Below are 27,360 nucleotides of genomic sequence, written 5' to 3' on the forward strand. Positions count from 1 at the left end.
TTCCCACCATCATTAAAACACCAAATGAGACTGAAGAGTCTATCAAGGTGCATTACAGTGTTCAGAAGGTTTGTTTCTATGTTTATATCTGAACTAAAAAAAAAAAAAGTTAAAACAATTATATTTCATTTCAACATGGAATTAAAAATAAAGGCATTCTTCTGTTTATGGAAAAGATAAAACTCATTAAGCTTTGCTGTGATGTTAACAGAAAAATTGGAAGGTTTATTTTTTTTACCACGACCTTGATCCAAACTGCTCTAGTGTATTTTAATGCTTCCACATAATACCAAGATATAAAGCAGGAGTTGTTAGTAGACTGATATTTTCTGGTTTACTTCAGGATATTTCACAATATGTCCTAAAGGAAGGAAGAGGTCAACACTAAATGTGTAAGTTACATTACTTTGCTTTAAGGCGCCATATTTAAGTCTTAGCTTCTAATATAATACATCTTATACTAGATTGACTTTAATAAAAAAAATCATTATACTGCTGTGCTGTATGAAATAATGTACATTAAATTAACAAGCGAGGAGGTCTCTGAATAATTACTTTCACATTACTTCCAAATGTCTGTCTAATAATTGAGATCACTGAAATGTCATGTTCCTAATCATCCAAGTGACACTGCAACTTAAAATATTCAGACTAAAAAGGGTTTTCCACATTCTGACTAGCTGCCATTTTAGATTAAAGCTACTTTTATATATCAATTCAACAGAGGAAATTATAGTAAAAGTGTAGATATAACCAGTTTACAGAGATGTAATGCAGCAGGATATGTTGTGTCTTGTTAGGGAGAGGCTCTTTGTCCCAATGAAACACCTTTATTACACAATGTTATACTGATATTATGCTGCTAAAGCTATCACTCAACATACAGATTAATAATAATAAAAAAAACATTCTCAGGGCTCTGTGGCAGGGCATTCTGGGAAATAACAGTCTGATGTAACCTGAAGCGGTTGAATTACCAACAATATGTAAACACTTTCACTTCATAATCACCTCAGAAAGATTCATAACATTACACACTGATATAAATCAATTGTTGACTGCAGTGATTGTGCGGAAAACCAAACCAACCAGTCAAGTCTGCTGTCAGGAAGCTACATCTCTGGATAGTGATTCACTTAACATTTGCAAAATATTTATAATATTTTTTTAGATTACAGCTTGTTTCCTAGAGCATTACTCTGGAGTTAGGTTCCAATCAATTATTTACATCTTTATTTCGTCTATTAAATGTCAGAAAACCCATTTCAATCTATCTACAGAGTCCGAGGAGCCTTCTTCGAATTGCTTATTTTGCTTCCAGGGTCGCACCTAATCATTTCTTGTTTGATCAATTGTTTGGTATTCTTTACTTAAGTTTAAAGTCATAAAATGTCAGAAATTCTCTTTAAAGTTGTGCAATGCCCCCCTCCCCCAAAGAAACATCAACAAACAAATGCCTTTATTCTCTGCCATGTCATGGAAGACAGAATAGCTTCAAATCCTCCCATTTGAGAACCTGCAAAGTACTGAAAAATCAGCAATTATGAAAATGATAATCAGACAGCTGACAACCATTTTGAAGCGTTAATCTTCTGTTGTGTAAGAGACCAAAATTAGCTGTAACCTATAACCCCCCCCCCTCCATCAGACAGCGGAAGGATAATTTTTAGATTTACATAAATCTGCTTTCCTTCTTCTGTTACCGCTCAGAAATAAGCAAAGAGAAGCACAACGAAGAGAAACAAGTTAGCGAAGACATGACACACTGGGGGAGGGGAGGGGTGTTTGTAAAATGTCTTTACAACACTGGACAAGCACAACACACAAAGACACACAGTCCATATTAGGGGAAATGGTTTAATTTGGAGACAGAGGCAAAGAAACACACCACACATGAACAAACATTGACCAAAAAAGAACACAGAGTCTTTGAGCTACACACTCCGCTATAGGAAAAAACAGAAAACTCTACACAGGTAAAAAGCAAGGCTCAAACTAAACAGATACTTAACTCTTAAACTAAGACAATTATCCACACAAGTTGTCCAAATCCGGATGACCATTAAACTATGTGGACAGCACAAATACTAACATGAAACTTACCACGATTTAGAGGATCCCAACCCCCCTCCCCGAAACTGATTAACCAAGTGAGGAACATAGAGATCCAAGTAAAATCAAAATCAGGCATCTTTTAGAGACAAAAAACAAAAACCAAAAAAAAAATTGCTTGACACCACCAAGAGGCCAAACTCAAGACCGGGTCAAGGCGAGGCCACATTGAGAGGCCAGACAATTTTTTTTTTTCCAATATAGATTTTTTTTCTTTAATTTCCAATATAAAAAGCTTCACTGGTACAAAATACATATGAACAACCAGTTGTAGAAATTGGAAAGCCTGTGCATGTCTTTTTTTTTTTTTTTTTTCCTTTTTCAAATCCCACCCAGTTTCAAAAAATGTATAATCGACTGAACAGAGAAAAAAAAAAACTACTGTATGTATAATACAGATCACATCAAGATGCACCCACTTTGGCTTTCATCAAGACAAGATAAAACATCTATTAAATTATTGGTGGAACATGAACAACGTCCTACCGATTATCAGACAAGAAAATAACACAGGAAAAGATTTTTTTTTCTCCCTATTTTCTTTTTGGATCAAGACAATATCTATAGAGATGCAAAGCTACCACACTTGTCAAAAAATAGCACTTAAGAATATGAAAGAAAAAAAACAAAAAAACACAAGAAAGAAAGTGATTGTTAGAGCTTGAATGGGATTTGTGATGGAAGCCCCTGAAGTGAGTCAAGTTCCTGTTAGGACCGCTGTGGACTGTACATTGTGCTTTTTTTTAATTTTATTTTTTTACTCATTCACAGTAACACTTCACCATACACTGCATACCAACCATAGATCTGCATTCATTTCAGTGTCTGACACATTTTTATCATTTAAAGATCTTATTATCATGGTAAACAAGTGATCTTTTTTTCTTTTTTGTTTTAGCTTCTTTTTTTAACTTTATTTCTAAACAAATACCCCGACACATCTGGTCACCAAACGCGTTTATCGCAAAGTGTTACGGTACACATGTTCACACTCACTAAGAAAGAGGTTTAACCTTCAAATGTATAGGGAAGTTTATTGTTTATCTACAATTTTTTTTTTAAACCAACTGTTCAAATTGAGTACATCACAATACACATTTACCAATAACTCAACACAGAGTGGTGGGAATAGAAGGGGGGCATGAGCAGGTGATAAGAGCTTTCATGACACTGGCATAAATAGACAAAAAAGGCGAACTGCAGCAATCTCTAAACCAAGGCCTGATAAGGATGTGTAGGCAGTTTCTAGACGTATATATGGCACTTTGAATATTGTATTGCATTTGGATAGAAAAAACACACCGTAAAAAGCACATGCCCATATTAAAAAGTGAAATCAGTGGTACCTTGAAAATTTGGGGATTATAATCACACACACACACAACATTCTGCAAAAGTGATTAGCTCCCACAATTGTGCTTAACGTTTCCTTACAAAAACTACAACACTTTCCTCGAGCACTGTTTCAAATTTGGTACCTCTTTATATGTTTTTTGGAATATTTATGTATTTTGAGAAAGGAAAAAAATCCAAACCAAAAAGGTCAAATGGTGATATTTGTGCATTTTGTGTCATAATCCTGTGTGAGTGTCTAGTTTCACACACAAAAAAAGCCCCTGAGTTGACAACTCTTTAGCGCCGTCAGGGACGCGGTTTTAGGGAACCCTTCTTTGGGGGTGAAGTGGTTGTTGTTTTACCAGGGTTGCCTTAACAACTTGTAGTACAACAGACAAAATACCACCCCGGTGTTTAAAAAAAGAAAAGAAAAAAAGTGTAAACTTCGTGCTGAAAAAATGGAATGTATTTGTAAACCAACACTATTTGTGGTGGATTTAGTAGTATTAATGTGCTGTGCATCGTGTACGACTGAAACATGATACTGGAAGTCACTTAAAAGAACAATCAGCAAAAAAACTAAAATGAAAAAGCAAGAGTGTGTATCTATAAAATGTGCAGAGACCCATAGGTCATGTGTTGTGTCCAAGTGATCTCTTCTTCAGGGGCTCCCACATTTGCAACCACAGAAAGTGTTTTGTGTGTCACGGTGTGTGCATGTGTGTGTGTGTGTGTGCGCAAAGAAAACTAAGTAATATTACAGGAAAAAATGTGTGAATTCAAAAACACCGAGTTTGACACATGGGCACTTTAACAACAAATTTAAACAAAAAGACATTGTCTGGCATCTGTATGATTAACAGACATTGTAAATCATCTTTCAACGTGAAGCATCTAAACTGAACCAAAGTGAAACATCCATTAATTAAATTATTAATGACAAATTCACAGAAAGTCAACAAGACGTACCGTGGAAGTTGAAATCTAAATTTTTCTTTAACGCAGGAAGAAAAAAGAAAATGAAGTCCACATACTGTGACCATTTTGAAAAAAGTTCTATTTTCCTAGTAGTTGAAATTATAATTAATGCAGAGGATTTTTTTTTTGACTTAAAATGTTTTTAATTTACTAGAAATGATCCTCAAATGGTCACGCTAATCAAACTGATTTTTAGTCCTCTTTAAAAATGTAATACACTGAAGACCCCCCCGACACAGATGACATTACAACATAATCTACAAAAAACCCAAAGTTTTGCCTGGGTTCTGTTAGTTAAACTTCTATAGATTCAATGGTATAAAATATAGGTAATCTAAGTGTGCATTTAAACCACAGATTGTCTATTTGTGAATCAGTTCTAAAAAAGTTGACTCATGTAGGTAGTCATTTCTCTAAACAGAGCAAATGTACCTTTTATTGTGCCATCAATAGTTCAAAAAAAGGTAAATACACTGGATATTTTTGTAAATGAAAAGAAAATATATTTTAAATAGCCTTGGTGTAAATCTTCACACTGCCCGCAAAATGTAGGGATCATTACAGAGCACTGAGAGGGGTTTTACTGGTCAGACTTTCAAAAGGGTTGGAAAGTGGTCTGTAGCATTTTTTAAAGAAGCCAACATATTGCTAATGGCACCAAATAGCACAGCTGTGTGCCAATCCCTGTATTCAACTTTCAAGTGAACTTTACTGAGAGAGGTAAAAAGAAAGAAACAGAATAGTAAAAAAAAAAAAGCTAAATTAAAAATAAGAAATCCCACAGGTTTTTAAAACATTCGCGCAAAAAAGGGGAAAAAAATTAGCAAAAACAAAAAAGGTCTCTTAAATGAATTCAACGCAGGTAAGTTTTCACATTGATTTGCTTGACCTCTCTCCCACCTGTCACATTTCTATACAGAAAAAACAAAACTAAATGAATATACATGCAGAAAAATCAGGTTGAGCTAAGGTCAAGGGTCAGTGGGTGGCCAGGTATTGGTCAGGCGAGCTTAGAGAGACATCACAGACAATGGTGGGATGATGAGGCCAGGAGTTTGGCTTGGCTTTCAACATCATGAAGACATGCTAGGCTAATGATGAGCAAACAGGCATGGAGATTTGTTCTAAAAAAGGAACAAAAACACGAAAGGAAGAGAGAGAGAGAGAGAGAGAGAAGACAAAGAGGAGAGAAGAGAAAGTTAGGGGCACAGCACAAGAATCGTTTAACCATGAGGCACAAAAAACAACAAAAACAATGCCAATCACCACATACAATACGGACAGTGCGGTAAACAACCCCCCCCCCCCTCTCACACAAAACAACAATACACAGATTTAAGGAAGTGACACCACCAGGACATATGGCAGAGACTCCAACATGCACAAACGGTATACTTGGCACCCAAAGAGATCCATCTAGAGCCAGTCCCCCTTGCGGGAGACTTGGAGGATGGATGGAATGACTGGAAGAGGTTGTTAATAGAGAAAAGAGAGAGGTAGCCTAGCTCAACATGGCTTAGATCATGAGAGAGAAGGAGTGGGAGACAGAAAAGGGAAAGATGGGGGTGGGTGGGGAGCAAAGATGAAGGAGAATGCAGGGGATCTCACATTAAGAATGACAAACAAATGACACAGGCTACATGGAGAAAGCCAAACACAGGTTGAAGCTCTGGACTCGGGGTCTACGTGGCCTGGCTTCAGCCCTTCAACACAACAACTGATCCTTAGTCAACCCATCTAGCTTGACCTGAAGGCAATGAAATGGCATGGAAACACACCTGATGCTCTCCACTAATTACAGTGACACAAAATACCTCCAGCGAACACCGACTCCAGTGAACGTCATAAATAATCGTATACATTAAAATATTTAATCCGACCCAAATTACATGATAAAACCGCAGGAATGAAATACAGTAAAATGTGGAAAGATCATTGCAACCATTTTTTAGGAAGAGAGTGAGTCTCCCTCCTGTGGTGGGCTTTCCCCCCTGCCCCACTGAGTCTCTGCTGCGGTGACCTTGGCTGGAGGGTGAACTTACCCTAGCAGTGCTAGCATTAGAGCTGGGGAGGGGGGAGGCCCCGGGGCTAGGATCAGTAGGGTTTGCTGTCGTTCTTGGAGCGCTTCAGCTGAACCTTCAGCCTCTTCATTCCGATCTGGAAACCATTCATGGCCTGGATGGCAGCTTGTGCAGACACAGGATTGTCATAGCTGACGAACCCTGAAAACAACAAGGTGGAGGACACTTTAACACACATTGAAAGAGTAATTTAAACACCCTGAACTTTAACACGCCCCCTTCACATACTTATAAAATGCCATCAACCCAACTACTGTCAGTCAAATGCTTTCAGTCTCTTCTCAAACTACAGATCCAGACTGAAGTTAAGGAAGTTTTTTTATTGGATATTTTTGGTCTTAAAGTCAGATTTATTTGATGTTCTCTGGAAAACAGAGAGCCATTGCAATGAATACATAAGACTGGGGCGAGATACATATGACAGTATAATGAAACATTATCAAATACATACGTATATCAATAAATTGATGGCTCAATCAAGTAAAATAAAACCTTTTACTGGTTACAATTTCTTTAATGCAAGGACCAGCAGCTTATTTGTTCACATAAAAACTACCAAAGTAGTAATATTGCTGTAATTTTTAATTACATTCAAAAACATTGGAAGTTTAAAGAGTGATAAAATCCTTAAATCTCTAGTTGTTTAAACAAAACAAATATAACCAATAAACTTAAAATTGAAAATATTTCTGTCAAAAAACATGTTTTTACAAACAATATTAAATGATGGACTGTTTTCTGCCACAGTTCCCCCCCCCCCACTGTTGGACTAATAAAGGAAAATCTTATCTTAATTAAAGCTGCATTGAAAGGTTAAAAGGAAGTTCAATGCCTCAAAATGAGCATGATTAACGAGAAGAACTGAAATATGTTAAATGTTTGAACTACTGAACACACAACTTGACAGCCGAGGATCAATATTGATCCGGCTCTGTTACAATAAGAGGCCAGGTTGCACTATGACAACCTAATATCCACCACTCAACGTAGAAGTTACATCAATTATATAAAAAAAAGAGAGCTTCAGAGACCAGTGGTGCCATCACACTTACCAAAGCACTTGCTCAGATTGGTCTGCTTGTCAATGAAGACTTTGGCAGAAACCACATTTCCAAAAGGCATAAACATCTGCAGAAGATCCTGGTCGCCAAACTCCTGGGGCAGGTGGTAGATGAACAAGTTGGCACCCTCTGGCCCTACTCCATTTGGTAAGACAATCAGACACTCAAGTTAGATTCTTATTAAGATGCACACAATTCATTAATTCATCGTGAAGTTAATCTTATTTAGAAAACAAACGTTAATAAACATGTGAAAACAGGCTGAAACAATAGTGATCATGCTCACCTTCCTTCTGACCTCCAGCAATGCTCTGCTGCAGGAGAGACTGGCCGTAGAGGGAGGGCAGGGCGGAGGCGGTGTACTGCTGCATCCCTGAGTAGGCCTGGGTGAGAGCGTCCATGGAACTGGCTGCTGACCCGTTGGCCATAGAGGCTCCCAGGCCTCCATTCATGCCCCCCATACCTGTAAAGCAGAAACAAAAGAATGGGCTGGATACTCAGCACCGTTTGCAACTTGCAGGCAATTACTGTGAATAGTTAAACGTTTTTGGCCACCAGGGGGCAGAAATACAAGCTTTTACAAACAACCGGCCTTTTGCTTGTCAAGCTACACTCCCTGGCCACTTTATTAGGTACACCTATGCAGTCAAATGCAGTCCAGTCGAACAGTTCTGCCACATATAATACCTTGACAAACTGATAATAAACAATTCTATTTAAAACCTACCAAGAGGTGTTACTTCAACTGTGTTTGTTACTGAGGTTGCATAGAGTACAGTTAAACAGCACTGCAAGGATATATAATGCATTTAAGTATAGGAGTGTATGTATAAAATGCAGCAGTAACAGAGCAACATGAGCTTTTGAGTCCAGCACACCAACACTCCAAAAAAGTGAGCTTTTAAAGTCTTTGTTAATGCAGCATCGATGTTAGCGTGCAGCTGTAAGTGAGCAGATTCTTTAAGCTTTTGTCAATCTATAAAAACAGGACATTCTTACCACTGACGCTGTTGGAGAGAGCGTTGAGGTTGAGGCCCATCGAAGACCCAGTGAGACCCTGCAGGGTGCCTAGAGATGCCAAGGTGTTCATGGCAGCACCTGCGCTGGACGCTGTGGAACCAACTGTTGAAAGACACACACACGGGTTACCACAGGGCGACTAGCTTATGTTCAAAAGACCTCATATCACTCTAAATGCCTGGCATCTTTGCCACAAATTTTAACAGTTATGAGAGGATGACACAGCAGTGAGAGGGGGGAGGGGGCAGTTAAAAATCTGTCTCTTAACGAGGAGAGGTCATTACCGCAGTGGCAATATGCTAAACTCAGACAGATGGAGCCAATGTATATTTACACAGATTAAAGGGAAATGGGAGCTCTCATAAAATTTTATATGTGGCTGATTAACTCCCATAAAATAAAAGAGGAATGGCTGAGGGCCGTTAGGCAAATAGCAACAGTTGGTTGATACTATCACAGAAGCAGGAGGGCTAACTGTTAACAAGAACGCTCATCTCAGTAGGTAAGGGATTTTTATTTAAACTGTATATGTTACGTGTGTGAAGATAGACAAAGATAAGAGACACAGGGGAATACAGTAAACAAGGTCAAAAACTCAGCAAGCAAAACCTTTATAAACAAGAACTTCAACTGAACTAAAATAACCATAAGGTTTGCCATCCATCCATCTCATGTTAGTGTTGAATTACCTGGACTGCCCAGGGCTCCCAGGGCATTGTTTGCAGACAGGGCGCTGGTGGAGTTTGGGCTGCCAGAACTCTGAGCTGCAGCCGCAGCAGCAGCTAATGTGGCCAAGTTCTGCAGCTGAAGGGGGTTCACACCTGCTGCAAGAACAAGGACACAGAGGTGATTATTAAAGACATCCATAGTTATGCTACAGTTCTCTCAGACAAATGTCTTTTCAAAGTTTTTCTTCGAGGGAACCAACTTTGCCAGAATGCATACACAGAGAAGACGGTTTAAGATGGGACGTGATTTTGAGATCACTTAAACACATTTATTCTCTCAGCCTGATCTATTTTACCCTGCCTGGATTCAACATGGCATTCTTGTAATCACACTTGCTGCTTTCCATTCACCCACGTTGGTCGAGTTATCATCTAACCCATCCTTAAAACAGGCTTGGGCAGTAACCAGGTATAACGGTATACCAGTGTATTCAGAAATTCTGACGGTATGATTTTCACTGTCAAAATTACAGATGCTCCTCCTATCAAACTTGTACAGAGTTGCTGCATTAGGGCGATGTAGCCCATTGTATAGTCTGCTCCCAGAGGTCAGTCTCTACGCTCGACTGGTGGAACAGGCAGATGCCCTGAAAAACATGGCGACTGCAAGTGGACTAACTGAAAAAAGAAGAAAAATACTTCTGCCCCATCTGGATTATTTTGAGTTTTGTCCCAATGATAAAAGTGAGGCAGCCATCACGGAAGAAACTGTGATTTATGGCAGTTAAAACCATGTGGCATCAGGCACTGACTCACAAGGTAGGTGACACCGAGTGTTGGCTTTTTCATTTATAGAGGATGACATAAGAACAGTAGTTTTGACATCTGAGAGCGTGAACTCACCTCCTAGCCTCTGCATATTATTGAAACTGCCTTGGTTACTGGTAGATGTGGCCTGCTGGAGTAACTGTTGACAAAAAAGAAGAAAAAAGACTTAATTCAAGAATGAAATAGTCCAGGGACACAGTTAGATCTTAATTCATCAACCATATGATCGCAGTTGCTCGTTTTGTTGAATTTCAGAAGACTGACACTTCAAGTGAAGCCATTATGCAGTTAATGCGAGGACAAAGATTAGACGTTGTAATCTTGGCTTTCATAAACTCATCTATTAATGTGTGATGCTTAGTGTGTTAATGTATTTGAGCTCAATATCGGCTGAATTTATGCTCGTCACTTCCCAGTATTGCGTATCCAGATGTGATTAAAGGCACCTTTGTTTGTTTGTTTTTTATTTTGAATACGGGAATGGAATAAGAACATAAATAGAAATAATGTAAAGGAAAAAAAAACGACACTAAAATCAGAACAACATTATTTTTTTTGTTTGTTTTTGCCAGTAATTAACACAAAATCTGATTACAATCCGTCTTTGTCTTCCTAGGCTACATGAAAATCAAGCTTGGCCGTACAGTAACTGTCACAAACAGATGTCGGATGTCATGTTTACTTTTAATGCCCAAAGATCCTTTTATTTCCCTTAAATCAAAATGTATGCAATATTTGGATAGAAGAAATGGCAGCTCAGTCTGTTCAATACGTTTTAGCATGTCAACACTGAATGCGCATGCAATAGTGTTAAATCTCCAGCTTGCTAGACACACGAACAGCTCAGCTGTTAATGTTATGACCATCTTTAAGTCACAAGCTCTTTGCAGCTGAATCAGAGTAAGCACATGCACGTCACGAGTGAAACAAGATATTCCTATTCTGAGCCAAAGATGATCAGTTTAATCTGTAAAGCTTTTATATATTTGCAATCTGCACCGTCACATGATTTATATGTATAAGCCCTATGATAAGCCAATCTCAACAACATTTTCAACCATTTTTGCGCAGGTTTGAGGCATGTGAGGATGTTTATATTGTAGACACAATGGTTTCTGCATTTCCCTCCAGAACAGTCACTGTTTAACAAACGGGATCACCTGGCAATATTATTCTGTAAAACAAATCACTGAGAAAAAAAACATTTTTCAGTGTTTGTTAAGACTGTGGTCTCTTCAAACATGAACCTGAACAACTCCCACCACCACAAACTACACCCACAAAAATGAAGGTTAAGAAACACCTACTTGCACTATGCAAGTCAAGTGGCCCATATGGTAAACATATTGCTAAATTATTAATATATTTTTTACTAAAACTGCGCAATAAGATAATACATGAGTAACAGTGCAGCTCTGTGGGGTTGCGTGTTTGAGCAACACTTACTGCCAGGTACTGCGGTGTGAGGGTCCCCAAGCCGGCCAGGTTTCCCCAGGTGGAGGCGCTGTTCAGCTGCTGAATCTGCTGTACTAGCTGCTGCTGCAGGCGTCGCTGCTCCTTATCTCTCTGTGTGTCGGCAAACTTCGCCACCAGAGGTGAGGAACAGCCCTAAAGCAGTGAAGAGGTTAGAGACGTTACAGATTCAGTAGCACATTGAAGAATCCAGTTTGCTCATCAACTCAAGGACACAGTCCTTGCAAGGAATTTTTCAAAAGGGAGGTTTCATTTGTGCCTCAAGACAGTTTTTAAGCCTGTTGCATTCATATCGAAGCTAACACAGAGGACATCTGCCATGCATAGCTGAATCAGGCCATATTTCAAAAAGGGGCACAGGACAATGCTGCAGACAGTGAATTGTTTTATTACTCTGAGGAGCTGAGTTGAGTTCACAGACAAGATGGAGACAACACTTGGAAAAACAGACATTCAAAGGAGGATATATGAGCAGACATTAACAAGAAAAATGCATTACAATACACACAATCTCACAAACAGACAGTCCCATACTGTTCAGACAGACGCATGGACACGAGGCATGCGGTGCTAAAGTACTGAGAGCTGATAGCCAGACAGGGACCAGACTGGACTGGGAAAATGGCTTCTCCACCAGCCGCACCTCCCATGGCAGCTGAGAATTGGGGAGGTTATAATATGCTGGGAAATAGGTGGCAGCACCACTGGGGCCTGCGTTTAATCTGGTAGGAGGAACGTTATGTTTGGTTTGGCTCCTAATTAGACTTGGTCTATTACTTCACTCGGGAGCCTCTGACCTGCTAGCTGTCAAATTACTGCTGCTCCACTTCCATACTATTGGCTTCAAGATGACATGGACCCAGTTTTTGTAGAAATCTAATAGAGTAGCAGCTCCAGTCTGGGTTAATTTTTTGTTAACCTATATTTGATGGTGTGGGCTCTTTTCCCCTGTGGTCCAAAATATAGATTTATTATGGCTGTGAGGGCTAGGCTCTAAAAAACTATCAGAATCAATGAATGTGATGCATTTAGTTCATCCCAACAGGAGAAATGACAGCATTTCTCATTGTGTCCTGTTAGCTCGGGATTCAGCAGCTATGTGAGAGGCAATGTTTCAAGTTTTATTCAATTATTTTGCAGATGACAATGTAATTTTGTAATTAGCAAGAGTGGTTTTGGAAATGACTCATGCTCTGTGATGAATGGACACCATCTGCCTGGACAGGTTCTTCATCTATCCAACACAAGGGGGCAGCAGAATGAATGAGGGCGGGGAAGGGGGGAAATGAGAAATAGGTGCTAAGGGGTACAGTACCTCCATAGTCTGAGAGTGATGCATGGTTTTGATTGCATTCGCTGCCATTGCCCTGGTAGCAAATGTGACAAACGCACAGCCTGTAGGGGGGGAACAATAGGAGAGGGGGGGAGGGAGGGAAGGACAAGAAGAAACAAAACAAGACAAAAAGGTTTGGACAACTCGTTATGAACCCCAAAAAACACATTACAGTACAGAGAATGGCAACTCCCAAGCACACAGAACCACCCTCACTGGTTAGCACACAGAGAAAGAACACAACAAGGAGAACAGTAACACGTGTCACATGAGCACAGTGATTGACGGATTAAATTGCCACCCAAAGAGGCTTGACTACATGGTGTCATGGTGAAACAGTCAATGTGATTATAAACACATAAGATGCACACAGAAATACACACTGAAAGGCTTTGATTTACTAAATGTCTAATATCTGCAAACATCAAAGGGTATTATTATGGTCCATTTCAAATTTTACATTGCGTGCCATTTCTAAAAAGAAATAAATGAATGGCCAACTGTCACTGGGTTTTTATCGTATGCATCATTAGAGCCTCGTGCTGCCTGCTATCTGAGGCTTTATGCAGTGGAGAGCTATGCAGGAGATGCAACGACAAGCTAATTTCAGCCTTTGTAGAGTGTGATGAAGGAGGCGGTAAAGGAGGAGCTGAGCTGAGCCGAGCCGCTTGCCAGCTGAGCCCACGAACACTAGCAGCCAGTGGTTGCCAAGGAAACGGGCCATTGTGTCGGACAGCGAGTGCAGTGGCCCTTCGCTTTAGAGAGGTGGAAGCTGAGTGTAACAGTGACGGGAGGATAGACTACAGGGATGGAATGGATGCCACCGGAGGTGAATAGCATATAGAGATTTTGGGGGTTGAAATGAAGAAGTAGGGAGGGGCCCGTGTAAGTACTTGATGAGAATATGCACTCTTCTACTCTAAAGGTGGCGACTTTGAGGCACTTTGCCTACGCTGAAAGCACACCTACCTCTGCTCTGACCATCTGGTCCCCGGAGAATTCGACACTCTTCAATCTGTCCGAAAGACGAGAACATCATTCTGATTTCGTTCTCGCCGTATTTCTTTGCAACCATTCCGATGAAGAGTTTTCTGTCTTCTACCGCTGCAGAAGGACGAAAAGAGAAAAACTATTCAGAGAAACTCAAAACCATTATGAAGCAATGAAAGCGGTTATTACATCAGGTGTAAAATCTTGCACTTCTCTTTTTCAAGCTCTCTCCTTTACCAGTCTGCCACATGTTCTGCTTCTCGCTCAAGGTGCCTCTCTTGTACAAGTATCTTTGCAACTTGCAGCCTTGTTTTCCTCAGTGTCTACTTCTCAAGACAGAGGACTGCATCATCCATTTGTGCTCTCCTCCAGATCCTCTGTACTGGTTCTACTCTTCCCCCTTGGTGCCTTTAAAAAGCCCTTAATCCTCCTAACCCCTGACACCATATAGAAATTGTGTATTGCTGCACATTCCCTGAACTAAGTCCCTCTCCAGCCTTCATTTTGGCATTAAACAGAATCACAATCCAGCCCCCGCCTTCTTATAAAACCTCATCCATCCCATCCTATGGCTGATGTCACCCTACATTTCACATGAATCCACTTACCACTTGTTTTCTCACTGTCAGCGGGTTTCATCTGGATAGGATGATGCATCTGGGAAAAAAGTTAGAGAAATGGTTAACACTGCACCTGTCACTATTATAAACCATACAGGTGCTTGGCCTTGTTATCTCTCCGCATAATCTCATATCTTGACACTCCATCCCCTTCATCTTCAAGCATTCCTCTCTGCCTCTTGTTTTGTTCTCTCACTCAAAACACCACCGCCATACTCAGGAGGAAGTGTCCATGATCAAATTCTCGTATCCAATTTCACTTCTTGCTGTAGTGTAGACTTGTGATTGAACTTATCGATTCTTCCTGTCAGCATCTGTCATCTACGTTAGAACAATTTTACAGAGATGGTTGACAAGCACGCCAGTTCTCTATGACTTTCAATTCTACAGCAAGTTTTTGTTTAGATATTATATCACAAACAACATGGTGTGGCAAATCTGAGATGTGAAAAATCTTATTTGAGTCAGCCTAACATCTATGACCATGACACTCTTTCTAACGCTGTGTTATTTATGTGAGAATGTGCTGTAGGATCTGTCATTTCACGCCATTTAATGAACACATTTGTCCAAGGCGACTCACAGGACTTCAAGTGACTATATTTTTAGCACATTTTACCTGCTATGTGAAGTGAATAAAAAGAAATAAATCAAGCCGTGAGATGCTTGAGCAGGTTGTACCTATGAAAAGTGGTGGGTTTGTTTTTGACAAGCACTAAAGAGAACCAGACAGATGGCCTGCTCAGTATGGGTACTGGCTAGCGTCACTGACCAAGGAGAGCGAGGCACAGAAGGGAGAGAAAACGGGAACAGAAACAAGCTTTTCCACTGTCACGCAAACCAAACTCAGTCACCTGAAGTCAATGCCAGTAACAGTATGATCGGAGATTGGGAGTCGAGAGCTGAGCTGTTAGACCCCACTTTATTTGAAATGTCTGGCTGATTGATAGTCCTCCAGTGAAGAGTGCGGAGCCTCTATACTCAGCCTGCTATACTCATTTATCAGCTCTGTGCAATATTTACCTGTAACCTCACTGACAGTGGCTCCATTTCCAATAGACTGTGCTATTGATTGAATCGAAGGCTGGAGTTGCTTTTTATAAATTTAACTGATTAGATGGGAGTCATTTAGAGCGGTGATAGGGGGGGCACATTTGTGGAGGTTTAACAAGCACCTATTCCAGTTGACTGAGCTTTAATCTCAAGATAAATGGGGTAAGGAATTAAGAGACCCCAATCACTCTCACCAGGCTTCATTGTTAAAAAGTATTCAACATGCCTCCTTTTAGGTCTCCAACTTTGGGAAATAAAAATGTAGATGTGCATAAATGATTCATGAAGACAAGCATTAATAATTTGTTCCACTTTGTGCCGATCGGGTACTGTGCCTCAGTGAATAACCTGCTGCCTGGTCAAGAACACTTTATCTGATACCAGCGTGCGTGTGTGCGTGTGTGCGTATATATGTAGGGTTAGATGGCTTATCAAATCCGCGTGTTGAGATTCAGGGTAGTCCTGGGTGTGATGTTGGTGTATAATGGGGGCCAAGATATTTTTCAGGCCAGACAGACGTTCAGTGAGCCGAGAGCTCATTATCGCCCAGCACACAGCTCACGGCCTGCACCAGGGACGTAGAGGGGCTCAAGCAGCTAAAAGCAGCCCATACTGTGCTTACTCACCCCACTTAAAGTCTTTATGTTGTGCAGTGCATTCTGGGCCTCCAGTGCAGCTTTTCTTGTATAAAAAGTTACAAAACAGCATCCTGCAGAGAGAAAACAGGGACAGACAATGGGAGGGGAAAAGAGACAAAAACAGCATTAAAAACACAGCACAGACAGAGAGTAAACATAATACCACGACAACTGCAGAGAAGGAAAGAAGCCTAACGGATGAGCGTATGTTCTCTGCACATCACATGTTTGAAACATGTGACAGGATATTCTTAGCACCAACTGTTAGATGGTGTACACAGCTCATGTAGGAGCTTGCAGAGAGGACACTGGAGTAATGAGATAGTTGAAGGCAGTTGTGTGACATGGCCATAGAGATGACCACAGGGTTAGATAGCTGTCAGGAGGCAGGTCAACACAGCCCAGACATGTCAGGGCATAGTACAAACATCAAATCAGAGAGTGGTGCCGTGGTACATAGGAATCCAATCACGTACAAACATATATAGAGGGGGCATGAAAACAGCACAAAGAGACAAGAGGGAGCAGGAGTGAGAGGAAGGAAGAGGAATCATGGGAGGAGAGAAGAGATGGGGGAGGGTACGCAGAAAAGAAGAGCGGGGGAGGGGGAAAAAAGCCTCTCATCCTTCCGTCCCAGCAGACCGCCAGTGGCGTTCCAGCCTGTCAGTTTCACTGGGCTGGGGAAGTGGAGCACTGCAGCGTCTCTGACCTACATAGTGTGTATTATGCTGTTACTGGAGCTCCCAGGCCGCGGGGAGGGCTGTTGAACTCTAATATGCATCGAGCTCCTCTCCAGCTGAGCTCTCTCTTTCTCTGCTGCTTGGCCCTGCCTCCAATTTACTGGAGCTAAATAAACCATCCAGAGAGGCGTGATAGTTATCAGATGATTTTTTCATGACCTGCGGTAGACGTGACCTAAAAAACACGTAAATGAGATGGCTTCTCAATAGATCTATGGCAAAGTAAACAACAAAAATGGAAGTGGGATAAGAACAAGCTCAACGAACCAATCAAATCAATTTAAAGCAAGCACCATACAAATAAACATAACCCAGATATCATCAGGTAGAATAAAGCTTCCTCTACTTCTACAAGTAGGAGTAGGACTATTGGGTTACAGCAACATATTCACCTCTCACAGGCTGAATGAGCCAAAGACGGCTGTGATCAGGCCAGATTATCTATTAGAATACATTAACACAGCATTAACATGTCAATAGACCATCACAGCTGACACTCCACATAGAAAAGGGGAGGGCTCTGTTAAAAAAAGGGGGACTTTGAACTCTTCAGCCTTCCAATGAACTGCACAGTGTTGGCTGTATATTTACACACCCTAGAGATTTTCTAGTATACCTTTGAACACACTTGGGATGATTTGGTCACATTAGATGTGTATATATATCTTTGTGAAAAAGATCATTTGAATCAAGTGCTGTCCCGTCACATGATCTGTGGCTATTAGGGCCTTGACACACTAAACGCTCTTTCAGTCACGTTAAATGAGGAACCCTGGGAACTACTTCCAGAGGTTCCTTTTTGCACATTCAATGACGATTAAGCAAATTATATTGCTAATCAGTTAAAATGGCATCTGATTTATTTGCACAGACAACTGTTACAACATGTTATAATTTACTGCACAATGACTGATGTTTGAATAAATGCTGGGTGTGTGTGTGTGTGTGTGTGTGTGTGTGTGTGTGTGTGTGTGTGTGTGGGGGGGGGGGGGGGGGGGGGGGGGGGGCAGAGGGAGAGTATAACCGCCAGAAAGGCAAAGATGTCCGTCTCCAAGTAGCAGCATGCAGTAGCAAAAAGGGTAACGGCAATAAATAAGGATAGAATGCGCTTAATGGGTAAAATCACTGATTCACTTGGATGAACAGCCAGTCGGGCAACACTCTCTCTCAGACAGTCTCCGCTAACGATTATTCAGACTCAATCAGCGTAACAGCAGCTTATAAGGGTTGAATAATGCCAGTGGTTCTGGCATACCTCAAATATTATGGCCAAAGGTTTGCCAAAGTTGTTTAATGGCAGTCAAACAATTTCAGACTGCATGGTCCGGCTTGGTGTGTCTGGGCTGTGAAACCACTAGTAGCCCAAAAGAGGCTCCATTTAGACGCCAAGTCCAGCATCAAACAGCCTCCCATCACATAAAACCCCCGAAAGGATTATTGCCTTTAGCCATTGTGAGTCATCCAACCATCAAGGGAATTGAAATTTGGGTGATGTTGTAAACCCAGGACAGTTACATCAGGGAAACTGTCGTTTACTTTATTCACCTGCAGTTAGTTACGGGAGACTGAGCACTTCCACTGGCACTTTGCAGCTCTCTGCAGACAGCAGGCTTCCACTTCACCGTCTCCTCTAATTGGAACCTAAACTAAATCGCTCAACTCGAGCACCATTCTAAGGTGAGAACATCGATAGATGCCTTAATGGAAAGTTGCAGTTGAGTAACATTTCCTTCATACAATGCTGCTTTTAAGCCAAAGTACAAAATAAATTATATATATTTCTATGATGCATGGTTATGGAAAAAGGTGTTACTTTTTAACCCTGAAAGAAAAGGCTATTGAATCATCTCATCTGTACGCACAAAACCAGCTGCATTGCGTGTGCAGACAAGCAAGGCTGTGCTCTGCCTAAGGGGATTGTGCTGAAATGTGATGGTAGATGACGTGGCAATAACAGGGTTTTGTGTATAGTGTTTGACCACTAAAAGCCAGGCAAATACAGGTAGAGGACAACGTTGGCCATATAAAAAAAGTTCCAAGCTTCTCTGTTCTTTGGAAGGTTACCAATATTTTGAATATTATGAAATTAACGTATCAGTTAACACTTTATTAAACAAACAAGAACATTCTAAATGTCAAGAGCCTAGCATTCAACAACCTCCGTGGCACAGTAGAACAATCACTAAAAAAGATTTGCGTCCCGACTGTACCTTTGCTCTGAGGGGGATTCTGGGTACGATCACGGAGGATGTTGATCTGGTGCACAGCTCCGAAGGGCTCAAAAAGCTCTTTTAGTTCCGTTTCTGTCCAGGACCGTGGGATCTGTCCCACAAACATCTTGATGGAGTCTGGGTCTGGATGGTCCAATTGTTCCAGCGACCCGTTCATCTTGCTGCCGTTGCCGTTGCCGTTGCTAAGAGAATGAAAAGAAATCTGTTATTCGTATACTAGGGTCTAGACAAAATTTATTTGTGAAGTTCAAGTTTTGTCAATCCATAAACGATATTGTTGTTGCAACCTATTGTCAAACACTTTGTTTGTAAAATCCTGCACAAACTTGTCGGAACGATTTCCAATATATTTGCCTCATTATGCAGCTAACAGTATTTGGGATTTAAGCAATATACAATAAACAAATTACATTATTTAAGTGAGATCAATAAATTCCACATTATCCTTTTAAAACCCAAATACTTCCAAATACCGGATGCAACTCTTCGCATTAACTATTTGTAAATTTTAACAAGACTGTTTGCTAAACAGCCTGCTCAGAGAATGATCATGACTTATCATTGTCACTCTGTAGGGTGACAATACATGTGAAACCAATCACCAAAACATACTGAAATTAGGCTAAATTGGGATTCATTAGATGGGCATACGTTTTTCTGTGGACTTTCATAACTAATCTTAATGCGATTTGATAGTTTTTATATATTTCAAATTTATTATCAAGGAGTCAGTGTTTATAGAGCATTAAATCCTTTGCACTGTGACTATTTAATGTGTATACTGAAGTAGATACTGAAACAATATTGTTTACAATAATGGATGGTGCAACAACTCTGAATTGCATAGTCAACAACATATCGAGTAACTATCGGGGGTAGTAGAGCAATGATGGAGATGAGTGAAATACTAAAATCGTGCCATTTTCCTTTGAGGCAAGCCTTAGGGACAGATAATCAATATCCACCAGTGTACCTACGACTACAGCAGCTTCGTCTCTCTCTCACGCACACACAAAATCAAGATCACAAACATTTCCTGACATGCAGAGGTGCTGGAAACCAGGAATGAGTCCAGATCTACAGCCATCCATGGGGGTGAGGCAGATAAATCATGCTAAGCATAAAGCATCACTCCCAATTCACAATGTAGTACCACAGAGGAGTATCAAGAAGGGCCACATGTGAAACAACAGGTGTAGAATAAGATATCTGGCACAAACCAAACCAAGATTCTTAAGTCAGCATTGTAAAAGAGACAAACAAAAAAATACACTAATGTAAAAATAATATCACACACAGACCTTTGGACACGAGCCATCCATCTCTTACAAATTGAGCCCAGCCGTTCTGCTGAAACACCAAACTCCTTGAGGGACCTAAACGACATGCTAACAAATTACACTTCAGTTCTTGGAATCCAACTCCACACCTCAGTATGATTTTTTCCCCCCAGTGGCTGTCAATACATTCGAATGATGACATATAAACAGTAAAAATCAGCTCTGGTGAAACAAAAGCCTCTCTCCACCAAAAAGGGGTGAGTGCCACCCTCCCACCACCTCCGACAACTAAAGGAAAACAGCACTGCAGAGCTCTAAACCTACAGGAATCCCTGATTAGCAGACAGAGATTTGCGGTTCATCTCTTCCTCAGGCACTCTGGCGATGGTACAGAGAGTAACCTACAGCTTCTTCACCACAGCGGGTGAACAATCACATATTGTTCGCCCATGCTGGAGAACACTATTCACCGTTCCTCTACAGCACAATGGGCCAAGTCAGAGAGATGCTTTGGAATACATCGCAGGCTACGTCTGCTAAGGCCACGGCACTGGTGGGTGACACCATTTATCCAGTTTTGCCCGTGGCTCTCCAGCGCCTCTAAAATCTCACTGCAGAAACGGCAAACCTCACAAAAAAAAAAACTGGATTTGTGTCATAGCTTTCAAAAACATGAATACTCAAAATAAACTCCCTTTGTCTCTTTAACATTCATTAAACCGGCATGCCCCCGGAAGCTGTGCAATCTCGACAGCTTAAACGACCAGAGAAATGTAACTGCAATAATACATTCTTTACTATACACTTTACTGTACACAAAAATGATTAAATAACTACAAAAATGTCTATATATCATACATTTATATGACTCATGTAATAAAAATGTGTCTGTCTCCCAGTACTTTTACATCATGGAAGGCTATTGTAAAGTGGACATGTTCACAGACCATAAGCACTGCCACACTAAGCTGTATTGACCGCTTGAGTTAAAACTGGAGCAAAAAGAAAGGAGCAAGAACAGATAGGATAGTTAGAAACTGTATATGCTTTGAAAGCATTTCAAGTTAAAAGCGCCCATGCTGCGCTAACCTTTATTAATAGTTCGACATGTTGAGAAATATGCGTTGCAGAAAGCACTCTCATATCTGGAGGGTAAACATGAAGCTAACAAGAGTGGCCAGGAGCTTAGTATATAGATTGCAGGGGACAGCTCTGTCAAAAAGCTACAAAATCCAGCCCCTCTTAAGTTTCAGCTAAGAAGTAGCCTAACTCCTAATAAGGAGGTAAATAATTGCATTTCAAAAAAATGTCGAGCCATTCTTTTAAAGGAGGTTATTAATTAATTATGGCTAGCCCTGCTTGCTTAGATGGCAGAAGGTGACAGGTTGCTACTAGGATCAGTATCTGCCAGAAGCGTATCAGTTTTGAGTAACACCTGCTGACATTAAGTAGTATCTGTCAGTGGAACTAGAGTGTCAAGCTGCATAATGTTATGTCAATACAGCAGTGGCATTAAGCCAATACAAAGCTGCTGGTATACACCTTAAACAACACTGTCAACAGCTTTCACAGGAGTTATTTCTTCAGTAGGAATTAGTGACAATGAAAACTGGTCAATGGGTTCAGTGATGTCAGGGTAACCAGGACTTGGTTTCAGTAAAGATATAATGGTTTTTACAGGACATTGTATCACAAAACCTGAGGAAATCTAACCAATGCTATATGCATAGCTTGAGGCCACTGGGTGTTAGTGAGAAAATATTTATTTTATTTGGATAACTAACCCTTTACATGTTTTTAACATAAGTTAGCATTACAGTTGAGTTATGGTAGATATTAGACTGTTCTAGTAAAAACAACAAAGATCATCTGCTTGATCGTCGTATTCACTTCACCTCACTGATATTTTCATTCTCCCCTACTTCAGGTTATATATTATACAAAGCACAAACAAACATAAGAGAAATATCAGCAAATCATTGATAAAAAAGGTACTTCTGACTCAAAAATACTATAATTGATTCTGTCAATACTGCCCATCCCTGCTCCCTACATCGCCAGACATTGTGATGAAGTGTTTTGCTGAGCTTCCACAAACAGCCCTGCGATGTGGCAGCTCATCGAACTCCAAGACGCCCTGCAGCAGCTGATGAGCAATTCAGAGCCAGGGCCACGACAGTTGCATGCTTACTGCTGCACCACCCATAAAAACAGGTGATTTATCTGGACCATGTGGCGGTCCTGTTGGTGAGCTCTGACCGCACAAGTATGCCAGCGACACCTTGTCTGTGCCCATAATAGAAAGCCGGCCAATCTTCCTGGTAATGCACAAGATTTTGGACGTTACTCATCCGTAACCCAACAGGCGTCACAGCAGCAACACATGTCACATGATTTTGTTCCGTCATCACTGCTGACAGAAAGCAATACTTGCGGTTACTTAGATATTAAAAATCCTTGCTATAATTGTATTTTTTATCATTACTAGCCATTTATTAAGGCTATTGCTCAATTAAACTATCAGAATGTTGCCTTGAATAAAATATTGATTGTACAAGTATTTAGTTAGGGAAACATTACACATAATGAGTCTTGTCCTATCCAAACTCCTCTGCCTTTGGCTGTTTTGGCATCCAGCAGCACACGACTGTCATGCTTTATTGGTGTCAAAGATCGCATGGACACACACAATGCTCATGAAAAAAAAGGAAAGTCAGTTGGCTAAAACAGCGGTTTGCTAGTGTTGCATTAACAAAAAAATCATGAATTGCTTCTCCTTTCAGGAAACCTCATAACATGATTCAACAAGACACAGAATGCCACTAATGCCTCGGTAATATCTTTGACATCTGTCATGAAGACGCTTCTAGCTCCATCTATTTTCTCCACTACTACAAAAAGAGGCAGAATATTTTTTGACAGGTTGAATAAGGTTTCACAAGCTTGGCATGAAAATATCCTACCGACAGGCTTGGGGTTGCAACTTAAAGTGGTCACAGAAAACAGCAGTGGGATTTACATAACATTTGACGTTGGCCCCTCGAGGAAGAATCACTCAGACTTGTGGCCCAGGTTTGAAAGAACAAATGACGATGGATGGATGGATGTAGCCGGAGGCCGGAAAGTTCTTAAGTTATTTTCCCCCTGGCATAACCGCAAATCAGCTCAATATGGCCTGATTTCATTGTTGCATTTCCCCTGATGAAGACAGACAAGTTCAATCAGCTTCTGAATGGGCCGCATGTTAACAGACGGCCAGCATCTGATGACAAGACCCGCCCCATTAGCTCCATAATCACACCAAGCATCCCTGGCGGTTATGGATGACGTTGATGAAGCAAAGCCTGTGTGAACAAACAGTCACACATCCAACTAAATAAACTCTGCTCACACCTATGGTAGTGTCAGGTGGAGCATACATTTAAAGCTTCAGGTGGAGCTTACTGGAGCAGCCTTACCAATGTATCTCAAATGAAGAGAAACAGCCTACTAAAAGCAGCAATTACATTTGATTACTTTTAGATTAGTTTTTATTATAGTAAGGTTGATTGACAGTGCATTGTGGGACTGTAAGCAGAATTTATTCTACATGGTGCTTTTTTCAATCCAATGCTGATATTTTTAGGGCAGTACATATTGCATGAAATTCACAGTCATCAGGACACTCAAATCAAAATGGCAGACATTTATACTATATTGTTTCTGACAGAAGCTTCCTGCTCGAGAGTCATCAATCCAAAAAAGAGTGGTTCTCCTGTCACATCCCTTCAATCCAATACTGATACTCTTAACGTGTCTACTCAAGAAGTGCTTTTTAATTTGAGTTTAGGCAGACTGCACACACCAACTTACAAAAGGTTACAACTGTGCTGGCATGAACAGTGCACCATCTTTAAAACATTATGCTAATTGCTATCCATCACATCCCTTATGTTGCTGATTTAACATGCCTCTAGCGTAGACCTTGTTAATAAGTAAACAGCCGCACAGTACTGACACTTTCATGGACATGGCGGGTGCATCTGGTCTTATGTAACCCTGTCCCACAATATCTGTTTGCGAATTTTGCAGCGGAATTTGCCTAACCTTCGATCACGCCGCCCCACATAGGGGACGTGATTATGAGCGTTCCAAGGCTGTGCTTGGAGCTCCAGGACACCCAGGCATGTAATTATTGCAGAGCCAAGCTAGCAGCAGGAACAGAGAAACAGGTGATAGGCCAGATCAGAGCCCAGCCATCCTACTCTTGGTCTTAAACATCTGGCTGCATAGCAATCTCCCAACACCGTCGCCGCCACCCTCAGTGAGCAGAACAGCTGGACCGGGCAGCCCTCAGACCCTGTGCCAAGATCGTACAGTTTGCACAGACCAACAGCCCCCCCAAACAGAACAAAAGGGGCCACTGTGACGTTTGGCTTACTGACATAGCACTATGGCTGTGTTGGTTGCCAACGGATCACACTTAAGTCCCCATAGTCAACCTCTCTGTCAACAATCAGGGCGATAAATCAATCAAATACAGCTGGGGCAAGATCTAATCACCACCTCACGTTCTCCAAGTCCAACATGAGATATTATTCAGAGAATATCATGTGAAAAAAGTGATATTATAAAAAGCTAGCCATTCATTATAAACACCCATCAATGCATGAACAAATAATTGGCAGTTTTCTCAATGAATCGTTTTAACTGTTATAAATTAATGAAAGGCATCGATTGCAATTTCCTTAAGTCCAAAGGTTATTCCTTAAAATAGCTTCTTTTGTCCAACCATCATTAAGAAACGTAAAAACAATTTACTGTCGCATCATACAAAGGAAAGCAGTGAATCCTCACATCTGATGCGTTGTAATTCAGTCGTGTTTGGTAGTTGGTCGCCATTTTTCCCTGTTAATTGGCTGTTTAAGTTATCATCACAGTAGGACTAAATGGAGTAAAGGATTTAAAGTTCGGATCCAGGACTGACCTTTCAGCAATAACCACATATAGAAGTGGATGATTACAAGTTAAATTAAATATTTGATAAAATGCGGTTACAAAATACGTTTCCTCGTGTCCTTTCTTTTAAGTACAATATCACAGAATCGCAAAAGAGACCCAGGCCTGTTTTTTTACTGCAAAATAAAGATAAGCACTCCTAAAAGTGTAAACATTTAAATTGTAAAAGTCTTGTAAGAGCAGGTTCTGGTTTTGTGGGATTGTATTTGTCAGGATTAGCTAAACTTATAATGTGGACCTCTGAATGTGAATGTCTCTTCTCCTTTGTGTACATGCCCTGTCACAAGATTTCCATTAAGGGCTCAATAATGTAGCAAACCACGTGTTTTTCTGCCGTTGAGCAAGAAGCACTCTACACTCAACATGGACGGGGGGAACAACAGCCAGTGAGGTGCGGGCAGCTAACGATGGCGGCTAGCTCGATAGCACTCGGAGAGGCAGGGAGGGACTGCCAGGCAAAGCCGAGCTAATGTGTGCCGTGTACTGCCTAAAAACACGCTTCACTTCTGCTGTTGAGCTTTAACCAATAAAACTAAGAAATAATAAGCAACAAATTATAGTAATAGCAAAGTTCAGGCCAACTTAAACACGGTAACTCTTACTCAACGCACTTCCTTTTAACCCGTTGTTTTAACACATACCGTAATCGAGCACACGTAAACTTGTTCAACTAGGTTTACCAAGGAGGTGGTGCTGTGTTTGCATAAAGTAAAGTAACACAAACACCCGGGTTGTTCTTTTTTAAGGCTAATGGACGCCGTTTTCCTGGACTGATACCGAAACGTGTGATCTCCGGAAGCACATGTCACTTGACTATTGTCGCGGGCTCGGTATCGATGCCGTTGCTAGCTAACTGCGTTTTCTCCCCGTCACGAAGAGTAACAGTGAACGTTAGCGCCAATAGTCGGTGTGTGCTCATTATGAGTGGTGTGACATTTACTTAATCGACTTCTGTTGAAGTTACTTCCCTTATTATCCAAGTTAAGACAAACTACTTCAACTCCTGTTAAGCGTACCGTCACTGTTCGTGTGATTAGCAACATTAGCATCCCAGTCGGCAGTTGAGCTAACGGTTAGCTAACACCCCAACTCGCCCTGAACTGTGTTAAAACACTCACAAATGTTTGCGTTTCTAAAGCAGGGACACTGGAATACAATACGATAGTTGGATTACTTACATTGTGTCGCTCGAAGTCATTAACCGACTTTCGGTGAGAGGGTGGAAATCCAGGTCGTACGCCGAAGTCATGCTCAAAACAACAACGTCTATCTAACAATGAAGAGAAGCGATGTCCGCTCTTCTCGCCAAGAGGCTCAACTCCTGCGAGACGGCAACAAGACGAAGCAGAACAGGTGCAGGGAGGGGGGCGTCTTCTTCAAAACTGCATGGGAGAAGGCGAGGACACCGGTATCCGCCTTATTCCTTCCTCCTGATTTCTCTCTCGTTCCCCGACTGAAATAAATTCAGGCAAAGCCGCTGTCACACTGCACACCGAGCTGCAGCAAACCAGAGGCGTGGCCTTTTCAACAAAAGTCTGAAACCATGCTTCCTGCTGCTGCTGCTCAGCAAGCCTCACAGCCCCCGATGTGAAATTACTGTAATGTCCCTATAGGGACTGGCACGTGGTCTTCTACAGAGAGTTTAGTGACCTATTTGTAGTTCATAATGTTTTATCTGCTGTGGCATGACCAGGGATGGAAATGATCGCCAGACAAATGCTGGTAAAATATGCACGTAGATGCTGGATTGGCTTCATTCACCAGTCAAACAATAAAGATCATGTTTTGAGTGTCTGATAGATTTTAGAATATTTCGACCCACATAATGACTGATATCCTGCAGCATTTTCAGAAGCAAATGGCACATTATAAGAATCAGATCAGGTCCCTCTTTATTCTGAGAATGAGCCAGGGATCTAAT

General features: G+C 41.0%; 1 protein-coding gene across 4 annotated transcripts; it reads right to left on the bottom strand.

The window, feature by feature from the left end:
* Positions 1–1,843: 1,843 nt before the first annotated feature.
* LOC310949300 (CUGBP Elav-like family member 2) lies at positions 1,844–26,915 on the bottom strand. 4 transcript variants are annotated; one of them, XM_083916702.1, is made up of 14 exons: positions 26,618–26,915; positions 19,141–19,343; positions 16,179–16,261; positions 14,488–14,536; positions 13,859–13,993; positions 12,872–12,951; positions 11,530–11,691; positions 10,159–10,222; positions 9,277–9,408; positions 8,567–8,689; positions 7,854–8,030; positions 7,559–7,702; positions 6,468–6,647; positions 1,844–5,549 (listed from the first exon to the last, which is right to left on the bottom strand). In XM_083916702.1, exons 1-13 carry the CDS (start codon positions 26,686–26,688, stop codon positions 6,520–6,522), a joined length of 1,551 nt encoding a protein of 516 aa, XP_083772828.1. In that variant the 5' UTR covers positions 26,689–26,915; the 3' UTR covers positions 1,844–5,549; positions 6,468–6,519. The 4 variants fall into 4 exon arrangements, with proteins under 4 accessions (XP_083772828.1, XP_083772827.1, XP_083772826.1 ...); XM_083916701.1 differs by having other exon boundaries at positions 7,559–7,705; XM_083916700.1 differs by having other exon boundaries at positions 9,277–9,411.
* Between the last annotated feature and the right edge of the window lie 445 nt (positions 26,916–27,360).

Source organism: Echiichthys vipera, assembly GCF_963691815.1.
Source record: "Echiichthys vipera genome assembly, chromosome: 7".
In the NCBI taxonomy this organism is placed as follows: Eukaryota; Metazoa; Chordata; class Actinopteri; order Perciformes; family Trachinidae; genus Echiichthys; species Echiichthys vipera.

What these genes read in the sequence shown, in the direction of transcription:
- LOC310949300 (XM_083916699.1), bottom strand. Translation starts at nt 26,688, where the DNA reads ATGACTTCGGCGTACGACCTGGATTTCCACCCTCTCACCGAAAGTCGG. An exon ending in ACCAGATGGTCAGAGCAGAG is followed by an intron (nt 12,952 to 13,858) that starts GTAGGTGTGCTT and finishes CCCCCCCTACAG; the next exon opens with GCTGTGCGTTTGTCACATTT. An exon ending in TAATATGCAGAGGCTAGGAG is followed by an intron (nt 9,412 to 10,158) that starts GTGAGTTCACGC and finishes TTGTTCTTGCAG; the next exon opens with CAGGTGTGAACCCCCTTCAG.